This window comes from Capra hircus, chromosome 2 (genome assembly GCF_001704415.2).
Source record: "Capra hircus breed San Clemente chromosome 2, ASM170441v1, whole genome shotgun sequence".
NCBI lineage: Eukaryota > Metazoa > Chordata > Mammalia > Artiodactyla > Bovidae > Capra > Capra hircus.
The window spans coordinates 45272239-45286606 of NC_030809.1; the positions used below are offsets into that span (position 1 = coordinate 45272239).

The following is a 14368-nucleotide window of genomic DNA, read 5'->3' on the forward strand; positions in this document are numbered from 1 at the left end:
CCTTTTATCCATGAGTCCCTACAACCAACCTTATAACAAAGGACAAATGGGGAGGACACAGAGAAAGTCAACCACTTTGCATATGTTTGCCTTCAAATAATCAGTTTTTTGAGAGAAACTGGGATATTCTTGGACCCTTCTTTCTGTTTACCAAATTGCAGACCATCAGGACATGGCACCAGTATATAATCTATTATGAAAACAAATTATCCCCAAATCTAGTGACTTACTGTATTTAGTGATATAGTAAGCCTTTATTGTATCTCACACAGTTGCTATGAGAATCTGGGAAACTCTTAGGCTGTGATTCTGGTACAGTCTCTTGTGAGGCTTCAGTACAGAATCAACCAGGGATACAGTCATCTGGAAGTTTCACTGGGGCATGACCATCTCCTCTCATGTGTAGCTCATGTCTCAGAAGTCACACACCATCACTTCAGTTTATCAGAAATGAGACTCTATGTCCAGCCCACACTCAAAGGGAGGAAAATTGGGCCCCCCTTTTTGAAGAAACAAGTGTCAAAGAATTTGGAGACATATTTTAAAACCACCACACCAAGAAAGAGTTGCAAGAGAGAAAGATGCTAATTAAATGGCCAAAAACCAAGACATGATTTGGGGGTGAAAATCCATTTAGGACAAAAGAAAGCGTTAACTGAAAACTCTGAAAGAGATGGAGAATTTTACATTTGCATGGGGCTTGGAGTCCCATACTGAATCATGGGCACAGAGATCCTTGAACTTCTTGCAATAAAGAACTCAATTAAAGATCTTCTGAAAGAAAACTTCTATTGCTGCCATTGTGACTACGGGAATAAATGAAGGATTTGAATCAAGGATAAGCAACTTGAAGTGAATACCCAATGTTTTGACTTGTATCCTTCCAAGTTAAAATTTCCTTTCTTAAGCCTTTGAATTTTCTAAGTGTAGCAATATCTCAACATGACCAAGAGGGTCAAATTCCAGCTCAAGTCTTCACATCTTTTTTTTCCTTCTTCTGAAGGTTTATACTCATTTCCCTATGCTATCTGAAAGCAAGATATCATGATCTAATTGCTTAAGAATTTATTTCCAAATAGATGTTGACAGAGTCTGAAAGTTTCAGAAAGATCAGACAGATCATATTCCCACTTTTACCCAAGGTTTTTTTTTTTTTTTTTAAAATTAAAAAACAACAACTATGATCTCCAAAAACTTTGTGGCACCTGGGGTATTACGTCAATCAACATGCATTTCTTGAACATATGATAAAGATAAGTTCTCTAGGACTCTTCTAATATATTTGGGAGCTCAAAGGGAAAACAGATGTAGATAAATGCAGTAATCAAAAAAGTGGGGTTGAGAGAGAGAAATGGACTGAGGCTACACTGGGGCAGTTCAGTGAGTTGAGGAGGATTTATTTAGGACAATATCCCAGAAATGATGAGCCTTCCCCTGGAACTTAAAATAATTCTAAATATTTGAGGGCAGTTTAGGCAAGGCTGGGAGATAAGAGAAGGGAGACTGAATGTTTGAGTCATTGGACAGATGAGAAAAGGGTGGGCCTGAATACAGTGGGAGGTGAGATTGGAAGAGTGGGATGGGGATGGTGATCAAGATGAATTTGAACAAACAGCTGCAAAGAATTTGGTGTGGTTGGAGCAAATCCTTTGTAGGAATTGAAATTTTTTTTTCCAGTATACTGCTTTTCAAAACAAAACAACAAGGCTTTCCCATTAGCAGAGACTCTTAGAGAGCTGGACCTGTTCTACGGGTGCTTGTGGGAAACGTGGGTTTAAGGGTTTCGTCCACCACCCTGGGCCCCAGCCAGTCACCATCAAGACTGCAGGTCCACCAGCCTGCAGTGTATGGAGGATGGGATAGAGAGAGGCCAGTGACTGACTGACGGACTGATGGTTCATTTGTTCATTAGCTAGCTAGCTCACAGTGGATGTCTCTAGGTTTGAGAGGCAAGTAGGATTAAATAACATTGTTCACGGGAGTAGGATGAGTTAGCAGATTTTTTTTTTTCTTATGCGAGATGGTTATTGCTCAGAGCAAGTCTCGATTTATTCAGCATAGATTTCATTTCTCTCTCTCGTTCTTTCTTTCTTTTGTGTGGTAATCATTGAAAGATTTTTTCAGTAAACATTTGCTGTGACCCTGTGACACTGGTGTCAGGGACTGCGCTAAGTGCCAGGGACACCAAAATGACTGAAATAGGATACTGACAATGTGATAACACACTTCAATATGTAACTTGAAGATGTCCCCTTTTGCTTCTGGCTTTTGCTTTGCCCGAAGGAGGGCTATTTCTCTTGGAAGAGAGTGGACAAATGTGCAGCAGATGAACAGAATCGTGTTTGCGTTCCAGCTGTTGTACCAGCTGGGTGGCACTGACGCTGGCCTCCACCTGTCTAACTCCTGCTTCCTTTAGTTCAGAACCAAGTTATTTTTATGCTTATATCATGGGACAGACTAAGTCGTGATGGAAGTTCTTCAATGCTGAATTTGGAACAAATGCATTCTTGTTTCTAGAAATCCATGTATTAATACTAAGTGGCTACTTCCACAGCAACAGACACAACACATGAAATGAAGTAATAACCAATAGCTGCAGGTGGCAGAGTCCATCCCTTTATTTCAATGGGATGAGGGGCCTTGGACACAAGGAAGGACTGGACCCAAAGTCATCTGAAAATACAGAGGACCAGCCAGGGTTACTCAGATCTCCTGGCTCTGAGTCCGTGCTCTTTTTATTGAGGCAGTCATGACATCACCCAGGAAACAAGTGCAGATTTTAATTTTCCTCATCAAGAGGCCTGATGGCTGTACGGCTCATGCATACACATCATCAGGGATCCTGGGTGGTTGACACTCATCACCCTCTGACTTCAATTTTTTTTTTTTCCCCTTTGCAAGATGGTTATTGCTCAGAGCCAACATCCCTTTTCCAAAAAGTGAACATTGCCAGAAGGGTTTTTGGAAACTGCCTTGCTATCTGTCAGGAGCCAGATGATTTGCAGCAGTGAACCAATGCTCATAACAAGGAGACCTGATTGGATTACCAATTAGCCACCTCCACCTCTGGAGGGTGGTTGGAAAGAAGAGGAAAGATGGTGTTTAGTTTGGGCAAATACCAAGAGGGCTTTATCATCCTCATCGAGGCATCAGCACAGCACATTAGGCCTCCTCCGAGCCATTCCACAGGAACGTCTCTCTCCTGATGCAAGAGCGAACTTGTTGTGCAAACATTGGGTTATTGTGTCTGAACTACAGAAGCACCTCTGTGTCAGCGAGAGGAGAGAAACTGGCTGACTTGCGTCTGTTTTTAATGATGTCTCTGCTGCTGGGAAGTTTGGGAAGCTGCAGGTAGAATCTTCCCCCAAGGAAACAGGGCTGACCTGAGCTGTCTCATCTTACCTTCCCCTGACGGAAGCTCCTGGGTGTGGGTGGGCCCTGGGAGGGACAGACAGATGTTTTCTCCACCTGGACCTTGCAGGAAGTGTCCCAGCGTAGGGTCTCCGGATTTTTCTTGAAAATAAGCACAGGCACCAGCAGTGAGTGTTAGCACTAGAGCAGGGGAGGGAGGTTGAATGTGGCCTGCTCTCCCCAGCGGGGAGCTGCTGGTGGGTGTGCTCAGGAGCTTGCCGGGGTGCAGAGCCGCCCTCTCTCTCCTGGGGTTCTCCAGAGCTGCGCCATGTTTGGGCCCCATTGTCTAAAGTCAGTGTGGGATGAATGGGGTGGGGCTGCCACTTCGCTTCTAGACCGTGAAGGTCTGGAAAAGAGGGGGTCCTCTGGTTTCAGGCATCACTGCAGGGACAAGGTGAGGCTGGTGGGGGCATCTTCTGTGAAGGAAATGGAGCCCCATCCTTCAAGCATCTGTGCAGCCCAGACCCTCGGCGCAGGTATCAGAGATTCCAGCCTCTGCTTCCTGCTCTGCCATGTGCCTTTGTGTCCTACTCGGAAGCATAGCTGTGCCCTGACGGTCAAATGCTGCCACTCTTAGTGACTCCAGGGGCTCCGGCCAAGGAGGAGAAGACAACTGTATTTCTCCCTGTTGCTTAGAAAGATTGAAGATATTTCTATGACTTGACTTTCCCCATTTCCAAGGCAAAGAGGTCAGGAGAAGAGCTGGCAATCAATCACAGTGGACACTTACAAGTGTGTTTTTATACACATACACTGAGGCCTGACACACATGGGAACACACACTCACACATACTTACACCGAGGTCTGCATGCACATGTACACATACACGTAGCACACACATGCAGGCGTGTATGCATGGACAGGGACGCACAGCAACACAAGCACAGGCAAACATGCATGCCTGCTTAATCACACACACACGTGAGCACACGAGTACATACATGCACTCACGTAGCTATATAAGCACACACATGCCCTCAGACACACATGTGCCCTTGTCCGCACATTCATTTACACACACTCAACCTATGCCCTTGAGGCTTCCGGCTACACCTCTCTCATAGTCACGGCCCTGTTGTTTATTCTAATCAGATTCTCCTTTTGTAAGGGTGTCCGATTAGGGGTGTGTGTGTGTCTGTCTGTGTGTTTGGTGTGATTTGTCCTGGGCAACGAAACCTCCTAGGAGTACCCTTGGTGGTGACATTATGGTACCTAAAGTTTAGGTAATTAGCTCCAAATTAAGACAGCATCATTGCCCTGCAAATATAAAAGGGAGGGAATTGTAAGAAAACGTTCCACCGTGAAACAATTTGGAAGCCTCTTTGGTGAAAGAAAAGAGGTCGGGGGGTGGGGGGGAGACAGGATTTGATTTTGACCATTTCAGCCTTAAACAGAGAAGATGCAAGCACATAATGGGGTTATTGATCCATGTATTGAATTTATGCTTACAAGGCTTCAAATATACATGCTGGGTTTGAGGAAGGGGGTGTGAGAGCGAGCAGGGTTTGAACAGCGAGGTGTCTGTCCCTGAGTGAGTGTGGGATGGGACGAAAGTGGAGGTGCCTGTTGTTTCTTGGTGGCTCTCAGTTGCCATGTTCCTCTCTGAGTGTGATCTTCTAGAAGCCCCGAGTGAGGCTCTACTGTTAACAGAGGCATTTTCTTCACCAAACACACTCCATCTCCTTCATCTGCTGCTCAACCTGAGAAAGTTGCCCATCCTCCGATGAGGGAGGAACAGCTGGTTGGGCTGCACTTTCTAGAAGTTTGTCGGTTCATAGGTCTCGAGCCCGGACCCTCCCTAAGGGATTTTCAGGGGTGATTTGGACTCTAAGCAATTTTTGCTTTGTGCACCGCCCCCACAGAAGCTGTCACTGCACTCTCTATCTCCTCCTGAGCTGTCGGCTCTTAAGGATGAGAAGTCAGTCTAAAGCACAGAGGGTGTGGTCTTGCCTGCCTAACCCTTCAGAAGAGATCTGGAGTCCTCTCTCTGTTCACAGGCCTCAGGCCCTGCCCTGGGTTGGGGAGGGTGATTCCTTCCCAGGGACTCTTCCTCTTAGCCAGGTCCCCCGGCAGGCAGGGTGATGGCTTGGTGTGGAGAATGCCCCGTAAACCCAGTAGGGAGTCTCTGTGATGAGTGCAGGGAACTGCGTCATCACGGGTGCTGCCAGGAGGGAGGGAAGCACAAAACAGCTTGGCAGTGCGAGCTGGTGCAGAAAACCCTTTTTAAAAACGTGTACTGACTCTTGAGGAATAAGCATGGTGAGAGTTAATCCCACTGATATGGTCGGAAACTGCTGATTTCCCTTCTTCAGTGGGGTGGCTTTCAGGCAGCTTATGTGTGGCCCTGGAAGGTGATTAAAATGAGCCCAGAGTCACAGACAAGCCAAAGGGGCGCATCTGTATACCCCAGGAGTGAGTACCTTGTCCTGCTGCTGGAAGTGGCCCCCCAGCTGGTTTCTCACGTGGGGGGCCTGTGGGGCTGCTGCGGCCTGATGTCCTGGGGCTGTCTGGGCCTCTCTGGCTCTTTGGACTTTTCTTTCCTTTCCTCAGGGATGGTGATAAGGTCCCCTTCTGGGGTGGAGCAACATCCTCTTCAAAAGCAAAAGGAGAAGAAGCATGAGTGAGAATCAGGATCAGCAAGAAGCAGAGGGAACCTCTTTGCTAACTCTCCGAGTGAAGGCTCCTGGTGTCTAGAATTGTTTATTCCCCACATTCTCACATTGGTCTCTCTTTTTTCCAGCCCTGCTAAGGAGCAGAGGCCAGGTATCTCCCATAGCCAATGGGGGATTACTTTTGGCCCTTCCTTGGGGGGAACCTCTAAGAACTGGGAGGAACCGAACAGTGGTTCTTATTCTTGTCCTGCTGATGGACTCCTGAGATAGAAGAAAGGCGAAGGAGGCTGCAAGGTCCTTACCTAACTGGGGAGACCCAGCCTTCAAGCTCATGGGACTATTGGCTACAGAGTTTCAACCACAAAGCAATTTTCCTAAGCAGACCAGTGATCACATGGCTCCTCTGGGTCATAAAGCACACAGCAGCCCCTTCCAGATGGTAGAGGGTAACAGCAGGGACGATAACACTCCACAAAGCACATCCTGGCCTCCATCTCTCTCTCTTTTACTCTTTCTTAAAGTCAGCAGGGACTACTCTAGGGAGGGTGAAACCCAGGAATCTAAAAGGGATTGAGACCTTGTCTTAATCTCAGAGAGAGTGGTCTTTATTTCATGCTCAACGCATTCTTGCTGTTTATATTGAAAAGCTGGCTTCACACACAGTCTCAAAGTACCATAAGCCACTTTTTTACAAAGGGAAAAGGTGTCTTTACAATGGAGAAATCTAGCAGACACATCTTTAACCAAATAAAGAAGTTTAACATCACCTATAACGGAGCAAATTATAACAAATGGGATAAATATAAAGGGATATTTATGTCCCTTGATGTAATGCACTGGGAAGAACACATAACCAACTTAGTATACTTGTCCAAAATGTTTGATCTGAATCTAATTATGAGGAAACAGACAAACCTAAATTGAGGATAATTCTGTAAAGCAGCTTAGCCTATCCTTTTCAAAGATGTCAGTGTCATGAAAAATGAGACTGGGGAAGTGTTCTAAAGAACAAGATGCTCAAGAGATGTGACAGTTAAATACAACGCATGATTCTGAGTTGAATCCTGGATTGATTGGAAAGAAAACAGCTGTAAGAAATGTTACTGGTATAATTAGAGAAATTGGAATGTGGACTATATATTAGAAAATAGTATGACATCGATGTTAATTTTCTTGAATGTGATAATTGCACTGTGGTTATGAAGAAGAAATCCTTGCTCTTGGGAGACATATGCTGATAAGGGATGAATTGTACAAAGTCTGCAGTTAAGTCTCAGATGGCTCAGCAATAAAATAAAATATGTATGTGTGTATGAGCATATATAAAATCTGGCTTCATTTTTATGATATGAGAAGTGAAACAATCCAGGGCTAGGCAAGTAAACGGGTCTGTGCAACCTCTGGACAGTGGGATAGTCTCACTTACTAGCTTTAAACACCTTTGCCTCAGGGACCCTTGGATGAGAAAGATTTCCATGGAAATCTTGCCTGTTTGAACCCCCGCATCCTTTTTTTTTTTTTTTTAATGCATCTGCTACCCAGTTGAGTTACACACTGAACTAACATATTAACTAATCAAGAGATCAGGGACTTCTTAGCCAACTTCCTTCTGGCAGGGTAGTAGATCCTCGTAGATGTAGAGGATGGACAAGTTCTAGATCCTCTGTCCCCAGTGGACACAGCAGCTCAAAACGAGTGGAGGGCTGGTGAGGTGAGCAGCACAGAAGACAAAATTCCCTGGTGTTGCCATCCATCCTGGTGGCTCAGGCTGTGCCTTGAACATTGTGGTGCACAGGGGAAGCTGCTTTCTTACCTGTCTGCTCACAGAGTGGCGCTTGCCATGTTTGGATTTTTTACGAAAAACTTGAAATTCTTTAGGATGATTAACTCTCACTTAAGAAATACGGTAAACAAGCCCCTGCCTCAAAAATCAAAGGATTTTCATTTCCCTAATAATTAGTGATGTTGAGCATCTTTTCATGTGCCTCTTAACCATCTGTGTATCTTCTTTGGAGAGATATCTATTTAAGTCTTCTGTCCAGTTTTGATTGGGTTGTTTGCCTTTTTGATTTTGAGTTCCATGAACTGAAATAGCTAGTGGGAACCTGCTAAAGTACAGGAAGCTCAGCTCAGTGCTCCGTGATGACCTAGAAGGGCAGGATGAGGGGATGGGAAGGAGGTCCAAGAGGGAGGGGATGTATGTATACATACAGTTGATTTACTTCATTTGTACAGCAGAAACTAACACAACATTGTAAAGCAATTATACCTCATTAAAAAAATGAAGTTGAACATTAAAAATAAAGAAACTACCTATATACTATTACTGTCTTAATATTTAAAATGACAAAATAAAATAATATATATAATAATTCACAGTTAGAAAAACCGAAGGACCATTCTCAAAACTGAAGTGTGTCAAGAATGTCGTGACCTGGGTTCACTGCTTTGTTTGTTCCGAGAGGCAGTGCAGTGTGATGAGCAAGAGCACAGGTGCTGAGCCTGGAAGGCAGCTCCGAGCCCAGCGAGGCCACTTGTAATTGCGTGACCTCAGACAAGTTCCTCATCTCCCAGGGCTTCAGATTTCTGATCTGTGAAGCGAGGGTGGGACTATTGTGAGGAGCAAATGAGATGAGAGGTGTTAAAAATTGAGGAGTGTGCCTGGTACTGAGGAGCAACTTAAATATTAATGTGCCTCCTTCTACTTCTGATTACCACCAGTCAGAGATCACCTAGCATCTGTGATCCTGTCATCTTGCCCTTGGGGAAGGAGGTTGTTTTCTAAAAGTGAAGAGCTTTCTAAATATGGCCCATTATTTCCAACCTATCCACACCTAAAAATATACACTTTGATATATACATAAGTTCAGAGGTTCATATGATGTTTTGAAAAAAATGAAGACATTTATTGATATTATGAACTTTTAATGAATAAACACATATTCCTAAGTAGATTAGGTTAAAAAGATAGGAGAAGCTATAGAGCATGCAGAGAATGTTTAGTAATTTGGTGCTGTTTTACATCTGCGATCAGAATATATTCTTGTGTGCTAAGTCTCTTCAGTCGTGTCTGACTCTTCGCAGCCCCATGGACTGTAGCCTTCCAGGCTCCTCTGTCCATGGGATTCTCCAGGCAAGAATACTGGAGTGGGTTACCGTTTCCTTCTCCAGGGGATCTTCCTGACAGAGGATCAAACTCACGTCTCTTATGTCTCGTGCACTGGCAGGCAGGTTCTTTACCACCAGTGACACCTGGGGAGCCCATAGAATATATTCTTAGGGGGGCTTCATTAGTAACTAGTGAACTAGATACGACGTTGTTTTCACTATGGCACTTTGATTACGGCAGCTGCTGTCTGAGCAGAAGAACCTCCGAGTAGCTGGGGAGAAGCTTTGTCCCTTCTAGCTTCGTTTTTCGTGGCTGGGGACCCTGACATGTCTTGCCTTGCTCTCCTCTGGAGCAGGATCCTGTGGGATGCTGGAGGGAAGGAGTAGCTACCTTGAGGCGAGAGTGTGTCCCTGTCTGTGTCCACTGGGAGATGCACTCTTAACGCCCTTGACCTCCTTAGGGACACCTGCTTCAGGGGAGGTCTCCACGACGGCCCGCACTCTTCCTCTGCTTCTGGTGCTGACTCACTGTGTGGAGCACCTAGGAGACAGACAGAAGGCCAAGTTGTGCAGACATCCGTGGGTTTTGCCAGCTGTCTCTCCTTTTTTAAAAAAATCTTTTTTTTTTTTAATGCTTTTTATTTTATTTTTCTTAATACACCAAGAAGGGATAGAACCCATGCTCCCAGCAGTGGAAGCACAGAGTCCTAACCACTGGCCCACCAGGAAATTCTTAAACATTCAGCCTTAAAAAAAATTTTTTTTTGGCCACAGCATGAGGGATCTTAGTTCCCTGACCAGGGATCAAGCCTATACCTCTTACACTGGAAGCATAGAGTCTTAACCACTGGTCTGCCAGGGAAGTCCCTGTCTCTTCTTTTTGGGGACCCATCTCTTTGTCACTCACTCCATGTGGTTTTGGGTGGTCTGTTCTCTGACTCTAGGGATGGGCATGTGACTGAAGCCTGGCTATGAGAGCATCTCATTGTCTTAGCCACAGTGATTGAGTCCAGGGAGGACACAGAGCCCAAGCCTGGCCAATCAGAGGCAATTTTGGTACTTTTTTCAAGAGCTTTTAAGAGGTATATCCATTCTACTGGGATTAACAAGCTATCATGGATTTGCAAGAGGCCATCTTTACATGGGGACAACCTACTTGAGAGGAAAGACTAACAGAGCTGAGAGACTCAGACAAATAGTGTCCAGAGGACATTTTCTGAAACCTGGATCCAGTTCAGCCTGGAGTTGGCTGATCCTTGTACTATCCAATTACATGAGCGAATACATTTCTTTTTTTTTGCTTAAGAGAGTTTGAGTTAGGCTTCTAACACTTGTTACTGAAAGAGCCCTCACAGATGTACACAAGAAGGAAGAACTCAATGGTTTCACTTTCTGTGTATTTTATTCCTGGTTTTCATTTGGCAGTGTGTTGGCAAGCTCAGTGGATCTAATAGCTTTAAGAATCTGGTGCATGATGTCCTGGTGACCTTCCTTCCAGGGTCATCATGGAAGATAATCAGGGTTCAGCTGAATCCTGCTGATAGTCCTGTCTTTACGTGCATTAAGCATGTGCTCTTAAAAATTAGAGTATAGTTGATTTACAGTGCTGTGTTAGTTTCAGGTGTACAGCAGAGTGAATCGGTGAGCATGTCTTTTTATTCTAGTGTTTTGACTTCTGGGACTTTACTGACCCTGGGGAGACTGTCTTTCCCAGGGCTAGCCAGGCTCTTGAGACAGTAAAGGCAAGTGCAAATCTCCTATGGCAACTAACCTGTCTAGAGCCCCTCCTCCCTCTCCCCAGGCATGACCCCCTTTAAACAGCTCTTACACTTCCAGGACACTATGCTGTCATTGTTTAGTCGCCAAGTCATGTCTGACTCTTTGCAGCCCCATGGACTGCAGCACGCCAGGCCTCTCTGTCCCTGCCATGCCACTATCACCCTGCCTTTATGACCCCAGGGCCAGGTATCCAACAACCAGGGACAGCCCTGATGCACTGCCCAAATTATTCCAACTAGCCAATGCCAAACTTGCTTAGCCTGCTTGCCCTGACTCGCCCATTTCTTCCTGCCAAAAATGGAATAAAAACTCTTGCTCATTCCCTGTACTGCCCCTTGCCCCCTGCCAACACACACACACACTGTGCACCCCCCGCCAGCACTTCTGCCTCCTAATTGACCCTGGTTCTTTCCATGTGGCCCTGTGGGACATGGCATGCCCTCTGCTCTTGGGAACTGTGAATAACAGACTATCTTTTCACTGGCAAGTGTCTCCTGATCTATTGGCCCCATTAGACCTGAATAATAATTTAATAAACTCTGCATTTAAAAATACTGTAATACTGTGTGTGTGTGTTTTAAGGAGCTACATAGTTTTTTTTTTTGGAAGGTAAAATCTACATACAGTGAAAGCAAGCAGATTCTAAGTAAACAGTTCAATGAGTTTTGATAAATGTATATATCCATGCAACCAAGATTTAGAACATTTTCATCATCTCAGAAAGTTTCTTTATGCATCCTCCCATTGACCAGTCTTTTAAGCTTAACAGTTATGACATTCTTCATAGTGAGAATTCCAAACAGCTGGAGAGTGAAAACTGAGAAATCAGTGGCAGTTTTTCTTGAAGTTTCTAGAAAGCTCAGAACTAGGACTTTTCAAAATTGAAGTCAGCTGTTTAGAGAGTTGCCTTTTGCCTCAGGCTGCCCAGAAAATTCCCAGGGGCAATAATGTGTCTTTGGCCAGGGTGTTGTGGAATGCCTTGGGAAGATCAGAAAGAATTTCTGCTTGTGTGCAGGGTGAACTGAGTGGTCACTCAGAAGCCTCTTTCTAAGTCGTAGGTTGGAATTGACTTGCCTTACCCGCACTCTTTTAGCACTTTGCTTAGAAGCTCAAAATCTCTTTCCTGACAAGGATTGTAGAAATCATCTAATGTTACGTAATAATGTTACCTAATTCACAATCAGGAAAATGGAACAGGCTCAGAGACATACAGAACAGACTGATGGTTGCCAAGGGGGAGAAGGGGTTGGGTAGGGACGGAGTGGGAGTCTGGAGTTAGCAGATGCAAACCGCAATATATAGAATGAATATATAACAAGATCCTACTGTAAGGCACAGGGAACTGCAGTCCATATCCTGTGATAAACCATAATGGAGAAGAATGTGAAAAAGAATGTCTCTCTCTCTCTCTATATATATATATATACGTATAACTGAATCACTTTGCTGTACAGTAGAAATTAACACAACATTGTAAATCAACTATACTTCAATAAAATAAACTACAAAAAATCAGGAAAGTGGCTCTTCAGACAAACTTTGATCTTTCATAGAACCAAATCCAAAGATCCAAATATCCTGGCTGCCAGGTAGCTCATCTAAATCCAGTGCTTATCAAAGGCAATGAATTCATTGCAGATGTCTGATAAAATTTATTTCTCTACTCTTTTTAACCAGATTTTTATTTTTTCAATTTCAGTTATATATGGCACTTAATTATTGTAAACTGCCTGAAAATTCTTGCACCTTTATAACATCTATGGTGCCCTGGACTTATTTATGTGTATGGCTGACTGCCATTTTCTTCCACAGTTTAGCAAAATGCTCTGCTTAATGAAGGACTCAATGCATATTTTAAAAACTGAGTTGAGTATGACCAGTAGAGATCTACTTGCAGATTTATCCTTTTGTTTCTTTTTAAAAGAGTTCTCATAAGGGGGTGACCCTGGAGAGGGTCAGCCGTGATTTAGGACCCGCCTGGGCGGGTCCCACACCCCAGTCCTTCCTGGCCTGCCTCATTCCCTCAGAAGACCCATCCCCAGGGACCCACCTCTTCTTTGTGCCTTGCCTTTTGGCGGGTGTTGGCTATGATAATGAATCTCCACAGGGAAGATGAAGAGCTCTGCTGGGGGCTCACTGGCTTTAAGTTGACTCCTCAGGGGGTCCAGGACTCTGGGTGGTTCTTCTGAGATAAGAGGTAATTTCAAAGCTTTAGGTGCCTGGAGAAAATGTAAAAACAAACAGACCCCAATATGGCAGGTATCTAAATCCTGCTGCCTGCAAGGGACAAATGATATGGTATCTTATTGACTCTCCAGCATCAGAAGCTGCTGGGTATGATATTGCTTCTGTATCCAGGGCTGAAAAGGAAAACTGACCAACCTGGAAGCCGGTCAACTCATTAGAGTGGGGCTGCTTTGCTTGGTGGGGACTCGGTTATGTCCCCATTAACCCAGTCTCCAACTGCTCTGAGAAGTATAAATGTGGTAAATTCAAGAGACTTTGTGAGGAAGGCTCTTTCTTTCTCTTTCTTTCTCTTGTAGCCCAGAAACAGCCGGACTGACATGTTGGAGCTGAGATTTCCATGTCTGGAGAGGGAAAAATCTTAACTTGTGTCGTTATGGGGAAAAGGGCAAGGCTCAGACTTTTCTTTCAGGTAAGAAAGGGCAGAAATAGGAATACACATTTGTATACTTGCTGGCCTTGTGTAATCTCTCTAAGCCTCAATTTCTCCTTCTGTAAAATGGGGGTAATCATACTGCCCACCTCATAAATTGCCATGAGGATTAAATGAGTTAATTATACATAGTTACAATAGTGTTTGGAACTAGGCTTATTTCTATAATATTTCTTTGAGAGAAGACTCTTCTGTCATTAGGGTTTAATACTGAATCTTGCCACTAGCAGAATACCTAGGTGTCTCCACACGTCTGAAATATGAAGATATCTAGAAAAAGAAAATCACTGTGTGTCAGGATCAACCACAGCTTTAACCCAGTTTCCTTTATGTCCAAAAAGCTCCAAAACATAGGTGTGTGTATGCACGGTGGGGGTGGGGGTGGGGGGAGAGAGAGGCACTAGGGGTAGTACTTAGAGCTTCCTGTTTCCAATTATTCAGAAGTTGCTAAAAATTTTTCCTTTTAGTTTGCAGCTTTTAACATATGAACTCGGCTCTATGAAATGTATATGTGTGCTGGGTTTCAGGGAGTTCAATTTCACAGGAGGAAAAATAAAAACATTTCTCACTTTTTAGTGTTCAAAAAGAAAAAAAGATCAGACACACACGCAAGCATCCTACGTGTTTAGAGTTGAATGAGGAGGAAATTCACCCAGCAACATTCAGGGTAATATGTATAGTTTTGAGACGTTAAGAAAATGATTAACCCAATGCATGCACATAGGATCTTTCTGTTCCTAGAGATCTCCACTCTCCAGGTGCCAGCTGCCCACCAACTGC

General features: G+C 44.3%; 1 protein-coding gene across 1 annotated transcript in view; it reads right to left on the minus strand.

Moving 5' to 3' along the window:
* KIAA2012 (KIAA2012 ortholog) overlaps positions 1–14368 on the minus strand; it is a 131943-nt gene that overhangs the window by 90244 nt on the left and 27331 nt on the right. The window contains exons 8-11 of the mRNA XM_018060816.1: positions 12962–13130; positions 9524–9673; positions 5833–6003; positions 3403–3513 (exon numbers count right to left, since the gene is read on the minus strand). Of these exons, the coding sequence (XP_017916305.1) occupies positions 3403–3513; positions 5833–6003; positions 9524–9673; positions 12962–13130 (601 nt within the window). The remainder of the gene's footprint in view (positions 1–3402; positions 3514–5832; positions 6004–9523; positions 9674–12961; positions 13131–14368) is intronic.